We start from the raw sequence: 20293 nt of genomic DNA, 5'->3' as shown, positions 1-20293 counted from the left end.
TGTGGTGACGGCGGTGTGCGCTCCTCCTGGGTGGAATGCTGGGAGGTCGTGACTCTGGATTTTTTGGGGGGACAGCCGGTTGCTAAAATGATAGTTTTGATGGACAGTTTTCTCCATGATCCCTCACAGCTGTCCAAGAAAAAAGAGGAGCCTCCAGAGAGCCAGTCCACGTTTTCTTGCTCATTATCACAAATCTGGTGTTCCTAAAAAGTTGGCCGGTGTGTATGTTCAGGCTGAATCACTGAGAGACATTGTTATATCTCAAAAAGTGGCTTGAAAATACAGATTACATCAAAAAGTGATCACAGCATGTGTGACTTAACCAACATGAAAATATTCATGACCTCATTATTTTTTAGTGTTTAAAGCTGAAATCCATTATCTGCTTTAGATGTGTCACCTCCCTGCTAATTTTAGACATAATATAAAACGTTACTTTTTCAGATCGGACTTTGAGATACGTTTTTTGGCCTAATGAAATTAGACGCAACATAATTTCATAAAATAATTGCAAATTTTAAATGATTTTCCTCTGAAATGACATGTTTTATTAGAAGAATAAAAGGCCCCCATACAAAGAATGTATGACTGAAAAGTCACAATGGTGTTTCGCCAGCTTCATTTGATCATCATTTTATTTATCATTTAACAAAACAAAACAAAATAACTATGTAGTCCTCACTCGAGTCATAATCAGTCATAGCATGTTGTCAAGCTGCGATACTGGCAGATCAGTTCGCAGCCTCAGCTTTTCCTTTCAAGTCACATCTGACTCAGTGAATCTCAGATCAGTTGTCATTGCTGTTCTGTGTGGAGGGTTCTTGGTACTGTCCTCCCTTACTTCTAGCTTTCCATATATGAACATAGAAAGATGAGGAGGCAGGCAACATTGCCTTATGCTTTCCACCTGGACACATGGATGGGTGGGGCAGTCTAGAACAGAAGCACGTGACCAAAAATACATTACTGCAGACAGAAATAATCTCCTATCCACCAGTGGTCCTGAACGAAATCGCTTTTGTTTAGCCAGGGGGGGTAGTGTCATTATTGCAAGATTAAGAGCATCATTCTTATTCTTGCAAGACAGCAGAACAAACTGAAAGTCTCTCTGTCAAATACTCCTCATCAAGAATATTTCTAATGTTATGGATTTCAGCTTCATCAGTATGTACACGGATGACGACGTAAAACGTGACAGAGCATCGTTAACTCAAACACGGCATCCAGCTATTGTCATAGCTTCAAAAAAGAAAAGCTCAGCAGTTGTACCTGTCAGCCCTTTGAGGTTTTTCACACAGTCTGTAGATACCTGGAATGCTTTGAATGTGATAAATAACCATTGTCAGTTTATGGGGTACGTCCATTTGTCCAATTTCTATAAACCTATCCAAACCTGTACTTGGGCCAGTACTTGACTTGCGTATGCCTCGGTGTGGTTCCTGCTTGGATGTTTGCCTTTGCCGCGGGTGGCTTTGGAGGTGGTGGGAGTGGGGTTTTCCTCCTCTCTTTGCTCCTGTCTGTGATGGTGAAGCCTTGCTCGCCCTTATCGTGCATGCTGACCCTGGGCAAGAAGTGGGTAGAGACATGTTGGGATTTGACCCGGGGGCTGGAGCCCATTTTAGCTTTCCCCCTCTTATTAAGGGCCACAAACCACTCGCGACCTGTCCTGTGGTTCCTGTGGATTACTGAGGCATAAGTGTTGTAGCTGTTCTCCTGGAAACGTTCCCTGAACTTACAGTCATCCGTGAACCGTTCCTACAAAAGAAAGGAAATGCAGGGTGTTAACAAGTATTATTCCGTGTCATTTTCTTGTATTTCTTTCTTGTTTTCTGAATAATTGAACCTTGCTGTATTTGCAAACAGTCCCAAGTCATTTTCACACACGTGATTCTTGATCTGTGCATATCCAAACATGTAATGTAACCTAAACTTGTTTACCTTGTGAGTGGACACAGAAAAAGTCATTACTAAATCTTTTAGCATTATTATTTTATTTCATTTTTTGCAAGAAGATCTCACTTTCACATCAGCACATACACACAACTACTGTGAAAAGCTTCTGTGCTTTCTGTGACAAATTTCCTTTGCTGTGAGATTTTTGTCCTTTTCCTGCAAAACCGGAAATGCACACGTGAGGATTTACTGTTCATGTCGTGGTCTGGGTGTTTTCCACAGCATCAGCTCCTCCCCACTGGGTGGAGTCTTTGTTGTTCCTCACCTGATGGCAATCGTACCAGCAGTATTTATGACCGGCGCACTCAACTGGTCTTCACCAGATTATCTGCCAACTTTAGTCATTTCTCGGCCTCACGTCCGTTCCTTGGTGACTAATCGTGTGTATTAACCGTATCTCTGTTTTTCTCGTCAGCCTCTGAAACCCACCTACCAAGCTCTCCTGGATACCAGTTTGCTGCCGCCGGTAATCCCTCTCCGTTTTGGAGCTGCCATTCTCTCCTGCCTGCCTCCCTGCATTGCATGCAGCACCCACCTGGACCTCTCCTGCCTCCCCCCTCCACGCAACCCCCACCTGCAAGCTTGTAAGACAGCTCAGTGTACTATCCTTAGATTCACTCGCAACCCTCTGTGGGATTCCCCTGACTGCTCTGTCCTCTGTTTCAGTGCCCTGGCCCGCCACAGTTTCCCCTGCCCAGTACCTGCACCCAGTTATCCCTGCCATCTAGTTATCATCACAGTATTTTTCTCTCGCCTCAGACATCTAGTTTATGTTCATTGATTCTAGTCTGCACTTTCTGTTAGCCTCTGAGCATTGTAAAATAAAATCTCTTTTCGTTACACCTCACCCCTGGCCTCCGGTTTTGAATCTGCACTTGAGTCCATCCCATGTCCACGGGCCACTGCGCCTGACAGTTCACCTACCAAACTCTACCTTCAGGTCCACTTACAGAAACCTGAACTGAACCTGGACCTGCACACACTATAAAAATAGCATGAATTTACATTTCTAATGAGACAGCTGGGTCATGCTTGTGCTGCAATAATTGCAACAGATGTGCAGAAGCATCAGATACTCCTTGGTGATGGGTTTAATAAGTCATCTACATCAGCGGTCCCCAACCCCCAGGCCTCGGACCGGTACCGGTCCGTGAGTCGTTTGGTACCAGGCCGCGAGAGTTGAGGCTCAGGTGTGAAATGTATGGTTTTCAGGGTTTTTATCGGTTTCCAGCGTTATTTTGTTATCGTTTTTATCGTTAACTCGGTTTTCCTGAGTATTTTCACGTGTGTTATGAATAAATCTTCTTCTTTTTTGGTACCGGTACTAGTTTTATTTTGTTGTATTTATCCGCGACACCTTAAAGGCCGGTCCGTGAAAATATTGTCGGGCATAAACCGGTCCGTGGCGCAAAAAAGGTTGGGGACCCCTGATCTACATGATTTCATTATCACAGTCACACCTTCACTGACAGCAGCAAAGCCACAAAACTCAAAAGGCATCTGCTATTGAACTCATTCAGGAAGAACTTCAGAACGAAGACATGGGCCGGCGTTTTTAATGATCATTCTTCTTCTTACAATTTAATCAGCAGAGTTATTGTATTTTTCTAAACTGTGTTGGATAAGATGGATTTTTCCTCATGTTGAAACAAAAGTTTTCATCCCACCCAGGTTCTCAAACAGAGGATGAGGAATGGGGCAGGTTTAAATCAGACTACTCGTGTATGAATAGTGCAGATAATATCAGCAAGTCTGCAAAGTAAAATCCTTAATGAATTATTACTAATAATCTAAATGATCCAAATATTATTCCCAAACACTGCTTAACATGCCTGCGATAGTTTGGTTATCCAAGAAGAACCATAAAGCTTAAAGTTTTCCAGATGGACCTGACGCACATAGTTGGACTGCATCAAAATTGTATTATTTGGGTCGCAGGTTTGATCAGACTTTGTCTACCAAAGTATTAGAAAGAGATGTAAAAATGTAACACTGGCATGCAGCACTGCATTCTGCACACGTGTCATGCACAGAGATGCAGATATTCATTGAATGTTCCCGTTTTGTGCCTAAATATATCTCGGGTGGGAAACTTTGACATGTACCCAGGGATGCCGGCTTTCTTGTTGCAGCATGACTTCCTCGTATAACCTCCTGCCATTCTGAAATAAAACAAACTGTTCTGCTTTGCTGAAGAGTGCAGCATAGCAGAAAATGATGCCATTACAGCGTTCGGTAAACATGCCAGTCACAGGAGAGTGCACTGCGGCCGCAGCAGAACAGCGCAAACCTTTAAGTTATTCAAAGTGACCGACTGTTTCTTTTAGTTGTTGTTTTTAAAGGACGATTTTAAGAAAAAAGTATAGAACTCCAGAGTCACAGCTGTGGGTGGACTGAAATGAAATGCTACATTTGGGCAACTTACCGTCTCTGGAACCAGTCGGGGAATTAGACGTTGGAAACAAATCCACTGGAGCGTGTATGAATGTACTCTCTCACACACACATGCAGGCACATATACACACATAAGCATGCATACCAAGAAGAAGATTTGGCCCGTGCTGCGTTTCATAGGATTTAATAGCTGCAGCCAGATTCCAGAGATCTCATTGTAAAAATCATAATGCTTGTACAGCTGTTTAACCTGGCTCCTACCCTGCAGGATAGGTTACAGTCTTTTAAAGGGTCCGTTCCCATGATCCTTGATATATATACATGCATATATACATATATATATATATATATATCAAACATCTTGTAGAGACTCGGTACAAAGGTAAGACATAACACATCCTACATTTTTCCAACTAAATGTGCTGTGATTTTAAAATGATCCTTTACTGAAATATAGTGAAACAAAGCATACAGCGTAGTTCAGTTTATTTAAATAAAAAACGAAACCTAAGTGTCAAAATGAGCTTTGGTGACTGTGGAGGCTGTTTGACTGCAACTGATTTCTTAACATTGTCATGGTCAAGAAACTAGTTTGTGTTGAATTGAACTTTGTGGCATGGCGAATGATCCTGATGGAAACAGGCGTCAGAAGATGAGGACACTGCTGTCATAAAGGATGGACGTGCTCAGGAACAATATTAATGTAGGCTGCGGCCTTTGAACATATTCATTTGATACCAAGTGTCCCAAGAAAAAAATCCACCATACCATTACATCACCACAAGCAGCCTGAACTGTTGATATAAGGCAGGACGGATCCATGCCGTCATATTGCATTCCAAATGTCACAGCAGAAACTGAGACTCATCAGACCAAGCAGCGTGGTCTTCTGGTGCTGTAGCCCGTCTCGCTCAGAGTTCAGTGTGCTGTGCATTCACAGATGTTCTTTGGTAGGCTTTCTTTTTTAACAAGTGGTTATCTGAGCTGCTGTTACCTTCCTATCACTTGGAAGTCTTTCTATTCTCCTCTGATCTCTGGCATGAATTATTTTCTCTTTTTTTACATAATTAACTTTGGGCTGTAGACATGTTTGTGTGGGATACTCTTAGTATTTAAGCACTTACAGAAATACTCAACCAACAACATGAAGTTGTAACTTAACTCACCTTTCTTCTCTGAACCTGGTATATAACTTGACTGTACATGATACAGTTCCATTTATACAATCATTTGCATAAAAGGAGACCAGTTGTTACAAAGTAATACATTAGATTACTTTTTATTGTAACAAAGGATATAATGCATGAGTGTTTTAATTTAAACGATCAATTATTTAGTTACTTAATAGCTTCTCTGTTCTGTTTTTTAGGAAACAAGAAAAAAAAGACAAATCCTGACATATTTGTAATGCTTCTGTTTCCCTCTGACTCACACACACACGATCCTGCTGTTGTGTTAGTCAGGTTATCTGATCTGATGGCAGAGATGTCATCAAAGGCCTGAACACCTGGCATTATTTTGTGCCTCAGTGATGATAAGTGTCTCCTGAAGGACTCTACTTCACATTTTGAAGTGCAGGCTGAGCACAGCTCCTGGTGGTGAGGCCTTTCTTTAATTAATTATTTCATTTGTGACAAATTAAAGTGATTAGTGGTATTTTCTGCCACTACACAGGCTTGCTTTTAGCTATGTATGTGTGTATCACTCTCTCTTTTATCTATAACCCCTCCCTCACTGTTTGTTTAACAAATGCTGGCGACCCTTTCACCTTTCAGAAGATTATGTTTGCGATAGCCTGCTGAGTAGGTCACGCAGAGCAATGTGCATCTGTCTCCTCGCCCATTATTCAGCGAATAAACTGCCACTGTGAAAACATCTAAACAGTAAATATGACAGACGATGCAACAGATACAGTTCAGCACGTCACCTGACACCCTGCCGCGAGGCCTGAGCCTGAGGCCCCCGAGGTTTTACATCCACCAAATCATCAAGGCAGTTAAATAGCACAGTGCAGCTGTAGTCACAGATTGGAGTTTAACTGTACAAATATTCCTCTGAAGGCAGAGCCGCTCTGGAGGCAAAAATACACTCCAACTGCAGGAAGCAACGAGACTATCAGAGTGCGAGGCATCTAACCAGCGAAGCTCTACTACAAAGAAAGAAAATATCAACTATATAAGCTGCAATGTGCACAAGAATATAAGCGTAAAAGCCTGAGATCATCCTGCAGAGGCAGCAAAGTGTTGAAATGTGACAAGAAAAAATCTGAACTCCACCTATCAAGGCAGATGTCACTGAAAGTTTCAGAGTTATTTTACAGATAATAATATGCTATATATAGAAAATGGATCTGAAAGTGAGGCCAATGTTGAAGCGGCTTAAACATGCATTCCTTCAACTAACCAGCAGGAGGCAACTCTCATTTGTATAGATGTCTATGGCTTCTTGCTCTATAGTCTGAATAAAAGCTTTCCTGGGGAGTTCATAAGGTCAGTCACTACTTTCAAGTCATAACGAACACATGAAATTTATCAGTATGACTCATGGTCCTCATTAGAGTTAAAAATGAGGTTAAAATAGTTAGAACTACATCGTTAGCCAATGACAGTGTACCCAGTGTAGTGTAAAAGGTTTTGTGGTCACACTCGTGATCTATGAGGTTATAAAACATGAATGTAGCTTCCAGAGTGGAAAAGAAGCCAGTGCAAATTGCATTAAACCAGAATTCTATGTTAAGGCCACCAGATTGCAATACCTACAGCTGCAGGAAGATTTCTGCTCCCGTACTCGTCTATGGGATAAAGGATTTCTGATTTGACCTCTGTTAACACTTTTTCCTGATGAGTTTATTGGGTCAAACACTCTCCAAAGTGTAGCTTTTGCTCAGAATTGAGGACCATCTGTGGCATATTTGACTTCACTTGTCAAGTGACTGTGAAAACACTCATCTCGAGGCCTCAAAATCAGAGACGGTATATCAAGAACACTTTTGTAGGGGCCCATAAATAATCCTTGGAAACATTAAGGTGTGATGCTTGGTCCATATAAACTAAAAAACACACAAAACCACCAACAGATTAGGATTACAGTGTCGGTGACCTCTGCATAGTATAAGCCATGCAGTTCATGGCATGGAGTTGTGGTACCAAGCAGAAAATCCCTGATCCAGTGATGATTGTAAGGTAAGGTTTAATTATTAAGCGCTTTTCGTAGACAGGAAGTCACAAGGCGCTGTACACAAAGGTTAAAATAAAGAAAACATTAAGTAATAAAATAGACAATATAAACAATGCAAAAGTATTGATTAAGTTTTTAACTGCTTTTTAAAGGTTTCCACAGTGTCAGCCAAACACAGTTGTGGTGGTTCCACAGCCTTGGTGATTGTGTACTCAAGACTTCCAGAAGAACAAAATAATTATCTTTAGTTTGAGGCAATACCCAACAGCGCTATGTCACATTGTTTTCTCCTAATATCCAGCTGATGTAGTTTACATTGAAATCTTGTTTGCGAAGAACTGAGACCTCGAAAAAGTTTATTTCAGGGCTAATATAAGCTGGTTAACAAATCTCTGCTGGTGAATAGCACACAGTCACATGTGTATAATTTTAATAACAAGCTGTGGCTGAGAATCCACTTTGAGGGAAAACGCTGCATCGCTTCCCACTGACATGGTTTCATGAAACAATGCTGGGAGCTGAGGGGCCATAAATCGCTCAGCGTGAGCACCGCTGCAGCTCACAGACGCTCCGGCTCTCCGATTGTTGCTTGTCCAGCTGATTGTTTACTCAGCATATTGATTTTCAGTTCATGGCTCACTCCTCTTTATACTATCAGACGTCCCAGACTGGAATTAATCTGCTCTTCACATTAGCACATGCTAATCGGGAGCTGCTTCTATGTCTGTGCGTGCCAAGACTCCCGCTGATGACTCGTCAGTGCGGCTGGTTGTTGGCTGTCCGGCCTGCTCACGGCGGCAAGGCCAAGCTGCTGTGGGTAGATTTGGGCTTACTGTGTGTTTGGGGGAATTTGAAAATCTTCAAAACTGTGCCTACAGATTACAGCAGTGTGCCTTGACATGTTGATGTCAGATTTAGGGATTTTTGTTATGCAGCACAGATATAAAGCTGCACAAGCTAATAAATAAAACAAACAGAAAAGATTCTAATGAATAAATGCACCACGAGTCCAAACGATGTTTGATTCCAGCAGAAATCAGCATCATATCAGCAGAAAATAACCGTTAACAAATTCTGGTGCTGAGTTTATATGTTTGCAGGAAGTCTCAGAGCACGACGAGTGGTCAACAAAGACAATACTTAAAGTTTTTAGGTCTTTGCAGGTATGTTTTTATAAGACATTTGCCACTTTCATCCAGCTTTACACTTCTTGACAGACCCATTTCTAGCAGCAGCAGTCACCAGTGCACTACACTATATGCTACAGAGCGGCATATTCACTAACCAAACAAGGTGAGTGACTAACACTTGAGCATAATTACAAGTAGCAGGTATTTGTCTCCATATGTAGTTTGTTCTTAGAAAGCTAAAGCTAGCTATGTGTTAGCAAGCTGCTATAGTTAGCTAGTGCACTCACAAAGAATAATGGTGCTTTCTGAATAATCGATCATATACTCTGTCAAGATTTACAAGTTTAATACAGATCATTACCAAATGCTTTTACGCTCATTAGCATACCGAATGTCCCACTTCTTTCTTGTGTTAGCGTTTCAGGTTTATTTGTCTGTATCCACGTCTTGTCCTCATGTTTTTCATTTAGGTAGCTTACAAAGACTTTAGTAGTATAGCACCAACAGTCATGACAATGCTTTATATATATTAGAAGGTAAAGACCCTACAATAATACACAAAAAATCCAACAATCTGACGACCCTCTATGACCAAGGGCTTGGCAAATGTGGGAAGGAAAAAAATCCCTTTTAACAGCAAGAAACCACTGGCAGAACCAGGCTCAGTGAAGGGCAGCTATCTGCCATGATCTGAGTGGCAAACTTAATTCTGAGTTTGGCACAAAAACTCAAACTGCAAAAACTTATTAGTTACAGTTTTTGTAGCATCAACTATTATTTCACATGTCATCACTGCAAGTTAGCAGATTTCACTTGGATTCCACACTCACCATATCCCTGCTAGTGTTCTGTGTAATCCACTTTAATAGTTTGTGGACGAATACACATTGTAATTACAGGTCTGCAGCTGGATGATAATGTTGATCAGTGTCTGCCTGATATGGAAAAAGGCAGCTTGCTAGCAATAATAATATGATGAACATACAATATATAAGCATATATGACAGTGTAAACATTAGTAAGGCCCTGACCTTTATAAATCCAAACTGCACATAACTAATTAATCATATTAAAAGCTGCTTAATTGGGCAACAACATTCCAGTCAGCACTTGCTTTGTGCCCCCTCAAGTATCCACACACTGTATGTGCTGAGTGAATTTAATAGTGTAGGAACTGAGTGGGATACTTACAGTTGCGTGCAGCCGTCCTCTTTTATTCATGGCCAGGAATCTGTTACTGTAGACCCCTTTGATACCGATGACCCCCTGAGAAACCGCAAAGAGCTCCAGGACACCTAAGAGGACAAACAACATGATCTGATGATTGACTGGTGACAGGATGTATTTTTACTCGTCTTGTGATTTTCTGTCTCTTGCTGCTCGTCCTCACTCCGAATAACAGACTTTGACATGATCTACTCTGCTGTCATGTCAGCGCTGTTATCCTGTTCAGCTGCACCGTTGAGACTTATCTCTTAGTGGGCTCTTTAGTAGGCTTCTTTAGATCGCTAGTGTTTGCATGAATAGAAAAAAGGGAACACGGAGCAGTAGTTCTATCTTTAATTATTCCAAATCTCTATGACGAAAGATTTTTATGGGCTGTTTTGGAGGAATCAGTTGTTATGAGTAAGAACCAAACTGAGGGATACTGGTGTATAAAATATTTGGGGGCCACAGAAGAACACCTCCTGAGGCACAAACCTATCGCCACCATCGCCTCCTTCAGTGTTCATGGCGTGTTTAATGGCTGAACACTGAAGGACCAAATACCAAAGTTGCTTCATACAAAAATAATAAGCAAAACCATTTTATTATTAATGAAAACATTTTATGCAAATGTAAAAGTGTACCGTTAAAGTGTTACTATGAAGATGTGCAAAGTCACACAAACCACCTGCAACTCAACACCTCAAAGACTAAGGAACTGGTTGTGGACTTCGGGAGGTCCAGAGAAGGTCCACTGCCGGTTCAGATAGAGGGGGAGGAGGTGGAGGTGGTCAACAAGTACAAGTACCTCGGGCTGTGGGTGGACAATAAACTGGACTGGTCATGCAACACAGAGCACCTGTATAAAAAAGCCCAAAGCCGACTGTACTTCCTCAGGAGGCTGAGGTCTTTTAACATCTGCAGGAAGCTCCTGAGGATGTTTTACCAGTCAGTGGTTGCTGGAGTACTTTTCTATGCTGTGGTGTGCTGGGGGAGCAGCACAGCAAAGAGGGACTCATGCAGGCTGGAGAAACTGATCAGGAAGGCTGGCTCTGTGGTCGGCATGAAGCTGGACACTCTGGTGACAGTGGCAGAGAAAAGGACATTAAAGAAACTGATGGACATTATGGACAATGCTGGGCATCCTCTGCACACGGCCATAAACAATCAGAAGAGTCTGTTCAGTGACAGGTTGCTTCTCCCAAAGACAAGAACTAACAGACTTAAAAACTCCTTTGTCCCACACGCCATCAGACTGTTTAACTCCTCTCTGGAGGGGAGAGGGAGGGGAAACAGGAGGACAAAGGAGGGGGGAACAACTAAGCTGTAGTGCCTCTTCACCTCACTGTACAATACCTTTTGTGCAATACTTTTTGTAAATAGTCAACAGTGCAATAGACTCAATACTTGAAATGTGCAATTGTGCAATTCACTTGTATTTTTATTTTTTATTCCTATTTATTCTATTTATCCCCTTTGTATATTTTATTTATATTTGTCTCTGTATTTATATATGTGTGTGTGTGTGTGTGTATATATATATATATATATATAACAATTCTGTAACTGTAACTTCGGTCGTTGCTGTGCTTTTTGGAAGTCGAATTTCCCAGAGGAACCCACCCGAGGGATTAATAAAGTTCTATCTTATCTTATCTTATCTTAAGTGTTTGTTATTTACATCAAATATACCATATGAAATGTTCTGAACAAATGCACGTGCCTAACTGGACATGCCACTGAACTGGACCACGTTTGGAGGATTGTCAGTGATTTGTAGTGCAGCTAGCTGACTACTTAAACAGACCATCCACAAAGTTATTCCTTTAGTTATGATTAGTAAATTAGTTTATCTTGCTAACAAAGCTTGATATTCTCCAAAAAGTTGATTCTGTTCATCTGGACGTAGCGTTTTGTGGGAGAAACGTTTCGTCACTCATCCAAGTTACTTAATCTCAGTGGTCATTGATCAGTGGGTTTTGATCAGTGGTTGTTGATCAGTGGTTATGATACTTTGCATAATTAAGATTAAGTTGCTGACCTCCCAGCCCATTGTTCCTTCAGTGGGCTGGTTTCAGTCATTATGCAAATGTACTGTTTATAAGATTTGGGGAAACCTGCAGTCAGCTGAGACTGAAGAAGTCACCTGGATGAGTGACGAAACGTTTCTCCCACAAAACGCTACGTCCAGATGAACGGAATCAACTTTTTGGAGATTTACTTTCCTGGATGATTGAGCATGCATCAAAAAGCTTGATATTGTTGATCCTATAATACCCTTGGTATCATATTTGATAAATACGTTTCTGAGACATGATCAGACATGATCAGTGCTCGCCATAATTTCAAAATGTTATGGACAAAATTCTTTTTTTTGTCTAAAATTAACATTGTTGTTAACAAAAAGTTGCCAAAAACACTCAATTGATACAAATGTGATACAAAACATATATAATAAAAATATAATAAAAAATATATCATACACAGCATGATATAGCAAAAAAAAGTGGATTTTGTTATAAGGGTTGATAAACATCTCAGTTCTAAAAAAATCTGAATTTTCTGGCTATTTTTTGATGGACTGGGTCTTACAGGGTTAAGTGATAGCATGTTGAACTAAACCTTACCTGTGCTGATGGCTTATGTGAGTATTTGAGCCATGAATAAACTTGGATAAATACACTTTTTTTCAATTAGAGGAACAACACACAGGCTCAGAGACTACTGCAGGGGAGAGTAATGACTGAATGCCATACAAAAGTATAGAGAAAACCTAAGCTTAATATGATTTATGAGGGAAATATAAACAGCAAGACTGTGTGAATGCAGCTGTGCTGATCTTTATGTAACTAAAATTTCAATCAGATTCTTTTTATGATAAAAAAAAAAAACTTTGAGAAAACTGTAAATTGTGGGGTGTGGGGCATAAATCCTTTTCTGCTTCTGAAGCGGTCAATGCCAGAAGAAGTCCCTGAACCTCTGCATTAAACAAAAGATTAAATATAATGAACTGTGAAACTAACTCCCCAAAAATGCACACACACTGTTGGACCCACACAGAAATAAATCAATAAATAAAGAACCGCTGTCCTGAAGCAGAAAGGTCTCGCATCCAAACTCGAATGTGAGCATTTGAGTTAAATCTAAGAGTTGAATCTGATGCTGCGTGATGGTAAAAGAATCTTCATATTACAAATCCAAGACGCCCAGTCTCCTGCTAGTCTGCTGCCCTGTCATTCAGGCTTCAAAACCACATGGCTGAAATCCATGTAACCTGACAACTCTTCTAAAGGGGACCATGAAATGGAGGCACAAGTGCACTTTCACGGTGAGCTTCTGCTGTTTCGTCAACGGATGAGCGATGAAGGATCTGATGGTGCAGTAAAAGCTGAAAATCTGATTTATGGCTTTAGTTTTGTGGCCTAGCTGACACAGGACTTCATAAACAGAGAGGTGGGACTTTTTGCATTTTGAAACAGCTAAATTTAACAGTTCATTTTCCCTTAAGGGTTTTTATTTAGATAAATGTTTACTGTCAAATTGCACATTACTTTGTGCTGTCACTTAGAAACTAGTGTTCATGGTCAACATCTACTTGAGTGTGAAGGAGTTTTTAGTGTGAACAGATAGCTTTCAAAGTGCCAGGCATGCTCTAAAAGTCAGATTATTTAGTGAAACTGTGATGTTAGTCATCTCCCTGTAGAGGTGTAAATGAATTTGAAACAGGGGGAAATGGTTACACCTCAGACATTTCAAGTCATAATTCAATTTTCCAAATCTATAGGGGGATTTTTTTTAGTTCGTCCCTTCAGAAACACACAGGCAGCTGTAAGATTCATACCCAACCTATACATTTAACTATATTACTCTGTGATTCCTGAATTCTGTTATGCATTTATCAGCAACAACAAATATCAACTCGTTTGTTTGATCTTTGTCATTCATGATCATTAATATTTCAGAATTTCAGCTCTAAACAATCCAGCGTGCAGGATGACGCTTAAGTCGAATATCTGCACTGCAAACATCAGCGTTTGTTTGTGGTTCCAAAATCTCATTTCTCTTAAATCATCTGAAAATCAATTTCACTTTAATACTTGAGTCTGCAGCTCAAATCATTAACTTTGCAGGTACAACAAACAATAAACGTTTTAAAAGAAATCTGTTTTTTTGTGCATATTGTCGCGTTGTTGCGATTATGTCAGTCGTGCTGAGTCGCAGTCCAATACATCCTGTTGCACCTGTTACTTCTACAAATAGTCTACCTGCCAACATCCCCGGAGAGACACAAACAAGGCTCGTCAAACAGATGCCTGCTCAGATATTTCACAGGCTCGGACAGCCTAAGTTTAGCAGCGCGCTCCTTACCGTCTTTATGTGTAAATCATTGTTCAAACTTGCAGGGATGGCAGTCAAAATAGACATCGCTGCAGACAGAACGGGGATCAATTGGAACAAACACAGGATCCAAGTGCGCATTCTCAGCGGGACGCACCGGATTCATCCACGCCTCAGACCTTCATAAATTAGTAGTTAGGCTGCTTCGTGCACAGTGAGGCCGGACTGAATGACTTACTCAGCTGGTTGGGCTCATGGCTGCCGTTGACTCTACCGTCGGGATGAATCTGGAGATGGAAGCCGATGCCAACCCTACAGTAGAGTCTGCAAGTCCTGCGTCCCGAACGGATCCCCTCCTCCAGAAGTTGGCGCTCCAAAGAGACGTGCTGAGCTCCCGCAGCGGTGCAAATCAAGTGAGCGAAGGTCAGAAGGTAAAGAGGAACATTCATTCTTTCAAAAAGGAGACACCCGCGAGGCCACTTCTAGCATTTTGGTCTCGCTCCTGAGATCTGAGCACCAGAAACCGTGCGCACGCACTGCATGCAGCGCTCCTAGGCATTACCCCGGCTGCAGTAGCTGGAGTGGTTCTGCTGGCACGGGGATATTTATAACGCCAATGATCTCACTTCTCGATGCATGCCTGAGCTCTAAAGGACGCTCTTTCATCCAGATTTTGTCGCCGAGATGCCACTCCTGCTCAGCACCGACCCACAGCAGCGGGGCGTGATGGAAACGCGACAGACACCGCACATTTTCCAAGCAATCGTCCGCGCCAGGACGCACTGAGCGCGGCATTTTACGCACAGGGAAACGACATGTTAATAGAGCGTGGACGCGATTAATTCGCACTTGAAGCGACGAGGACAAAATATTTCGCTGTGGACGCTTCTTTCCGTAAAAGAAACACCGGACGGCAATAATGAAACACCGCTCGCAGGAGTGAATTCAGAGAGGTTCGGGCTGAGATCCTCAGGTGGTACAGCAGGGTTTTAACACTGGCTCACCGGACACTCAGGCAGCCGTATTTATAGGCCTCAGTCCACCTTTTCATCTGGTGCGTCCACACATTTGGTGAACAAGCGTCAAGCTGACTAATGTATTCTGAGCAGTGTACAGTGGCGGGAGAGACAATGCAATTATCTGTTTGTGGTGTGGATTAATGCAACAAATAAATAAATAAATAATATAAGGAAGATATATGAGTAACATATTTATGTATATCATTTCTCCCTCCCTTCCACCCAAGTTTGACTTTTGCTACTTCAAAAGTCATATCCCCTTGAACCTGTTGAACGACCCCGTTAGGATGGCTGTTTTTGCAGTAGATGTTACCAGGAAAAGTGCCCAAACACTGAAAGCCCCAAATAAAAACATGCCCTATAACCAGTAACACAAAGATGCAAGATTACGTGATTCTGTACAGAACTGCATATTTATTTTTGTCAGGCTTTATCTTACTGGTTCAAGGTCAGCGAAAAAAGTTTGTTAGAAGATCACAGCTCCTGTGGACCTGAAATGACACAAGTGAACAGCTTCTGCAGAGATCACTGCCTTTTGCTTGATTTCCAGTCAGTGCCCGTTCTCACTGCTTACTACACTAGCTGTCATTCTGAGGATAAACATGTCAAGCCTTAATCTGTAAACAATTAAATGTCTTTTTATGTTTTTCTTACTTATAAAATGGGCATTTTGACCCATCACAGAAAGAAAAGCATGGGTAAATCATAAAAGGATCAATCTGGATGCATCAGCTTCAAAGTCTTCTTACTTTCTGGCTTTTTGTCAAGGGAACCTCCTTAATGTAACTGATAACAGCTATGCTTTTCTTACTATGTGTGTCTAAAAATGTGTAAAAATGTCTTAGATATAGTAATCTGTCATCTTGAAACTGATGCTTACCACAGTCTGAATGTTTGTCCTGTGACAGACGAATCTTCCTTTTTCTGGTTTTCTGATTTGTTACGTGTACATGACAAATAAAAACTTGACCAAAACACATCAGCCATCCCATTTAGTTTAACCTGGCAGGATTCAGTAGTTGTCCAGCAGAACTGCACAAGTCAAATGTGTTTATTTATTTATTTATGGTGTGAAATTCCCTTTTTGAGATCTGACACAGTTTTCTTGCTAAGCTGCAGCAAAGGGATAATAAGGCCCTGTGTATGGCTCAAACAAATGTGCTTGTTGGATTATGTACTCTCTCTAGTAAACAATGCTTGAAAAGATGGTGTCTTGGGGAGTGGCGGCTGAGGGTGGGGTGGGGTGGGGGGGGCTGTCAGGCCCACTTTTCAATACAACCACTGCTCTAGATCAAATGATCATTAGGTTTAATCATGATTATCATGCCTAGTGGCTGATAGTTGTTTGATAGGCTCTTGCTTTCTTCTATATAGCTAAGATTTTTTGATTTTTTTGACTGTTACAGCATCTGGGTACTTGTAGGTTCACATGCACTCAAAAGCACTGGAAGTATGCAAGTATTTAAACTTCCCCTCAAACTTCTTTTCATCTTTCACAAACTAATTTTTCCTCCATGAAAGCATCCCTTCCTTTCTTGCTCCAGTAGCAGTAGTAGTGTTTTATGATCAACTGGCAATTAGATCCTAGTAGATTTTGTTTTAAACTCTCATGAAAGGACACCTAAAAAAGACACAGACATGTGCATTATTATAAATACATTAAATTGTATATTTTCTGGCACACGGTATGATCTACCTGGTCCTTACCTGCACCATTTCAATTCAAATTACATTTGTCAGCCAGCTCAAAGTGCCAAAATGTAGAACAGTTTAAAATCGTCCATCTGAACCTGTGCTCTCTGACTCTTGGTCACCCTAGCACGTGTTTTGTATTAAGCTTATTAATTTTCTATCTTCACACACATTCATCGTAATCTCATCCCTCATTGTTTTCAGGGGCCCAGCTATGTCTGAATTTGATTAGCTTGCGCCCGGCTGTGGATTACAGGCTGTATAGAGTTCTAATTGTCTCTGGCACACAGAGTCAAGGCCGGGCCAACATTACGTTTTATGTAAACAGCAGGGCAGTGTTTAGTCCCACTGTTCTAATGGGCAGCCATTCTTGTGAGGCCATTCCAGTAACAGTGAGGTAATCCCCCTGAGTCGTATAAACATGGATGATCCTGATTGATTCTCCCGCCCGATTGATCCCAGCTTTTAGCAGCTTTTAAGTCTAAGCAAACAGCAGACAGCAGGTTCTGCTACACCCCTGAGCCGTCTGAGCCCACTGACGGTGATCAATGTGAGGGTGTGTTTGGGAGCATCCGACCAGCTACGGTCGCAGTCGTCAACTTAATGGCAATGGTCCTCTGATGTTGTGTGGTGCTCAAACGGTCTGCATCAGTGTGAGGAGGAAAGACAGTTTTATTATGTTAATGCTCACAGAAAACAAAAAGTTTTATAAAATCATTCTCAAGCTTTAGCATTGGAGCTCTAGATCAAAGAGCAAAGAGCAACAATGTCTGCATTCCCTCATGGAAACAGGAAGGTCCTGCTTGTGTGAATAGTGGTTCACTGTGATGGCTCACTAGTAGAGCCAGACAGACATTTTAAGGACGTGTAAGTGTTTTGTTTTTGTCACAAAGAACTTGTAAATTACTCATTTACACACTTTCTAGCATTGCTCGGATCAGCTGGTCATCGTGTTGCCACGTGGGAAATTGCACAGCGGCCTCTGGTGGACAAATTACAGCAACCCCAACACTCATAACAAGGTATAAGACTGCTTCTCCTGTCTCTTTGATCCTGTCTCCTTAATTTTTAAAAATTGAATCAGCTGTCATAAATCCCAGCAGTAGTAATAATAATAGGTGCTTTTAAAGACCCTCAAGCTCACCTTACATTAGTACAGCAAAATAAAAACAAATAAATAAAAAAATAAAATCACAACTATAAAACCAACCAACCTAACAATAGAGTAAGACAAGTAATAATGAAGGGTATGCTGTTGTGAACAGATGGGTTTTTAAAGACAAAATTTAAAGTAGAAAGAGAGTTCGTGGTCCGGAGATCTGGTGGAAATCCTTCCAGTCTTGGGCCAGAACAACTAAAGACTCTTAGTCCCATAATAGTCAGGTGAGCAGATGGAACAGACAAAAGAGACGCTGAAGAGGAGCAGAGTGTACGAGAGGGTAAGTATGTATGGAGAAGATCAGATGAATACGGATAACATGGAGTTGTTTAACCACAGGTCTTCTGGTTCTGGATATAATACGAGTAGCTGAATTCTGAAGTAACAGCAGTTTATGGAGAGATTTATGAGGAAGGCTGTACAGAAAAGAATTATAATAACATCAACGAGATGTGACAAGAGCATTGACAAGTATGGCGGTACTGTTTGGAGTAATTGAAGGATGAAGGCGACTAATATTGCGAAGATGAAAATAAGCAGAGTGATAGTGGTGAAGGAGAGGGTACTGTCGAGGATGGCACCAAAACTATTAACCTGAGGAGAAGGTGTGACAACAGAGTTAATAATAAATAATGAAAAGCGTTTGGCTGTTTTATGAAAGTTATGAGTAAAACAAACTTTGATTTTACTTAAACGATCAGAAATGGATGTTAATGGGAGAGTAGCTGTGGGTTCAGAAGAGAAATAGAGCTGGGTGTCATCTACGTAATGGTGAAATTGAATGTTATATTTCCTGAATATATTACCTAGAAGTAGGAGATAAATAATGAAAAAGCAAAGGCCCCAGGACAGAGCCTTGGGGTACACCGGAGTTAACTGAAGTAGGTTGTGATCGGTGTTGTAGAACTGTTATCAAAAAATGGAAACCCAGTTTAACAGCATTCCCAGTGGGCGTGGACATGGACACATAGGATTTTGGAAGAATCACAATATCAACAAAGTTGCTACAGAATAAATTTTTAATAAGGAAAAAGTCAATTATTATTGGATGGCTTGGCAAAATGAATATGTGCCAATTAGGGGTGCAACGATATTCGTATCGATATATCGAACAATACAAAATTTTTAATTTATTTTATCAACTTTTCTTCTGACGATGCTGTCAGTGTTGAGCGCTCAGTGGATCTGCGCTCGACAGTGCAGCCTAGGCGGAGTAGTCGAACGCAGATTCACTGAGCGCAGGGCAAGCTAGCGAGACAGAAGCTAATCTCCTTGCAACATGGCAAACTGAACCTCCCCCACCCTCATTCAGATCTGGCCTTTGGAACTATTTTGGTCTTCATGTGACGTATGACCCTGAAGGTAAGCGCGTCATGGACAAAAGTAAAACAGTATGTCGGATGTGCCACGCAATGCTCAATTACATTGGTGGGAACTAGTGCGTTAGCGCAGTTAGCTTGTTAACGTGTTGACGCTGTCCAGCCCCACGCACGGGGCAATCTGCGGTAGCTCGTTAACGGAGATTTGCCGTGTTGTGGCGTTAACGTCATTTCAGATTAAGGCTGACAACTCCCTGAAAAATAAATAAGGGACACCTCGTGGCCAGGGCCGGGCGACCCAGTTGTCTTCACCCTTCCCAGTGTGGTGAATTTTCTAGCTCTTTTTTTGTGTGTGAAATTATTTTTTTAACCATTTGACTTGAAGTTGATTTAAGTAGATGTGTATTCTATTCTTTGTGATATGAACACATGTGAAACAAATGATCATTTAGCCATTTATTTTTAGCTCAAAATGACAACATTAACACAGTAAAACAGGTCTCTTTCTTAAACAGAAGCCTGTCATGCTTAACTTTTGAGAATATAAGTAAATCTTTCTTTAAAAGAACTTTGTCCTGCTTAACTTAAAATAATAGAAAACAATAGAAAGAAAAATATTCTTGTAACAGTGCACATTTAGTGCATTTAGTACAATTGGCTTCAGTTGAGGTATTATTTCAGCTTTTCTAATGCTAATCAGCTGCTCCTGTTTGTAAACCCGCTTGTTCCCATGATTACGCATCATAACTCATCATTATTCATCTATGTATTACTTTTATGTATTAGTCATCTATTTGTTGTAATCATCTATCCTTACAGTTGTTTATTACACAAAATAAGTTATATTATCACACTTCTGGCCACATAGCGCTGATATTCACTGCACATGCCCATATTAACTTTTTC

At 41.1% G+C, this 20293-nt stretch overlaps 1 protein-coding gene and 1 long non-coding RNA gene across 2 annotated transcripts; one reads left to right on the top strand and one right to left on the bottom strand.

Annotated features, from left to right (window-relative positions):
- Positions 1-617: 617 nt before the first annotated feature.
- On the bottom strand, positions 618-15195 carry fgf5 (fibroblast growth factor 5). Its single transcript, XM_026186888.2, has 3 exons — positions 14437-15195; positions 9846-9949; positions 618-1755 (listed from the first exon to the last, which is right to left on the bottom strand). Exons 1-3 carry the CDS (start codon positions 14645-14647, stop codon positions 1384-1386), a joined length of 687 nt encoding a protein of 228 aa, XP_026042673.1. The 5' UTR covers positions 14648-15195; the 3' UTR covers positions 618-1383.
- Positions 2181-2800, top strand: LOC145419408 (uncharacterized). The gene is made up of 3 exons (XR_013900792.1): positions 2181-2293; positions 2369-2537; positions 2620-2800. It is a non-coding gene; the product is annotated as an uncharacterized LOC145419408 (long non-coding RNA).
- Positions 15196-20293: the final 5098 nt, after the last annotated feature.

The sequence above is a fragment of the Astatotilapia calliptera genome, chromosome 12, assembly GCF_964374335.1.
Source record: "Astatotilapia calliptera chromosome 12, fAstCal68.1, whole genome shotgun sequence".
Taxonomy (NCBI): Eukaryota; Metazoa; Chordata; class Actinopteri; order Cichliformes; family Cichlidae; genus Astatotilapia; species Astatotilapia calliptera.
The sequence above is the reverse complement of the archived record's forward strand: the minus strand, read 5'-3'. Positions and strand labels throughout refer to the sequence as shown.

Coding starts and splice junctions, on each gene's coding strand:
- fgf5 (XM_026186888.2), bottom strand. CDS start 14,647: ATGAATGTTCCTCTTTACCTTCTGACCTTCGCTCACTTGATTTGCACC. Junction 9,950..14,436: donor CCATGAGCCCAACCAGCTGA/GTAAGTCATTCA, acceptor TTGTCCTCTTAG/GTGTCCTGGAGCTCTTTGCG. Junction 1,756..9,845: donor GAGGACGGCTGCACGCAACT/GTAAGTATCCCA, acceptor TTTCTTTTGTAG/GAACGGTTCACGGATGACTG.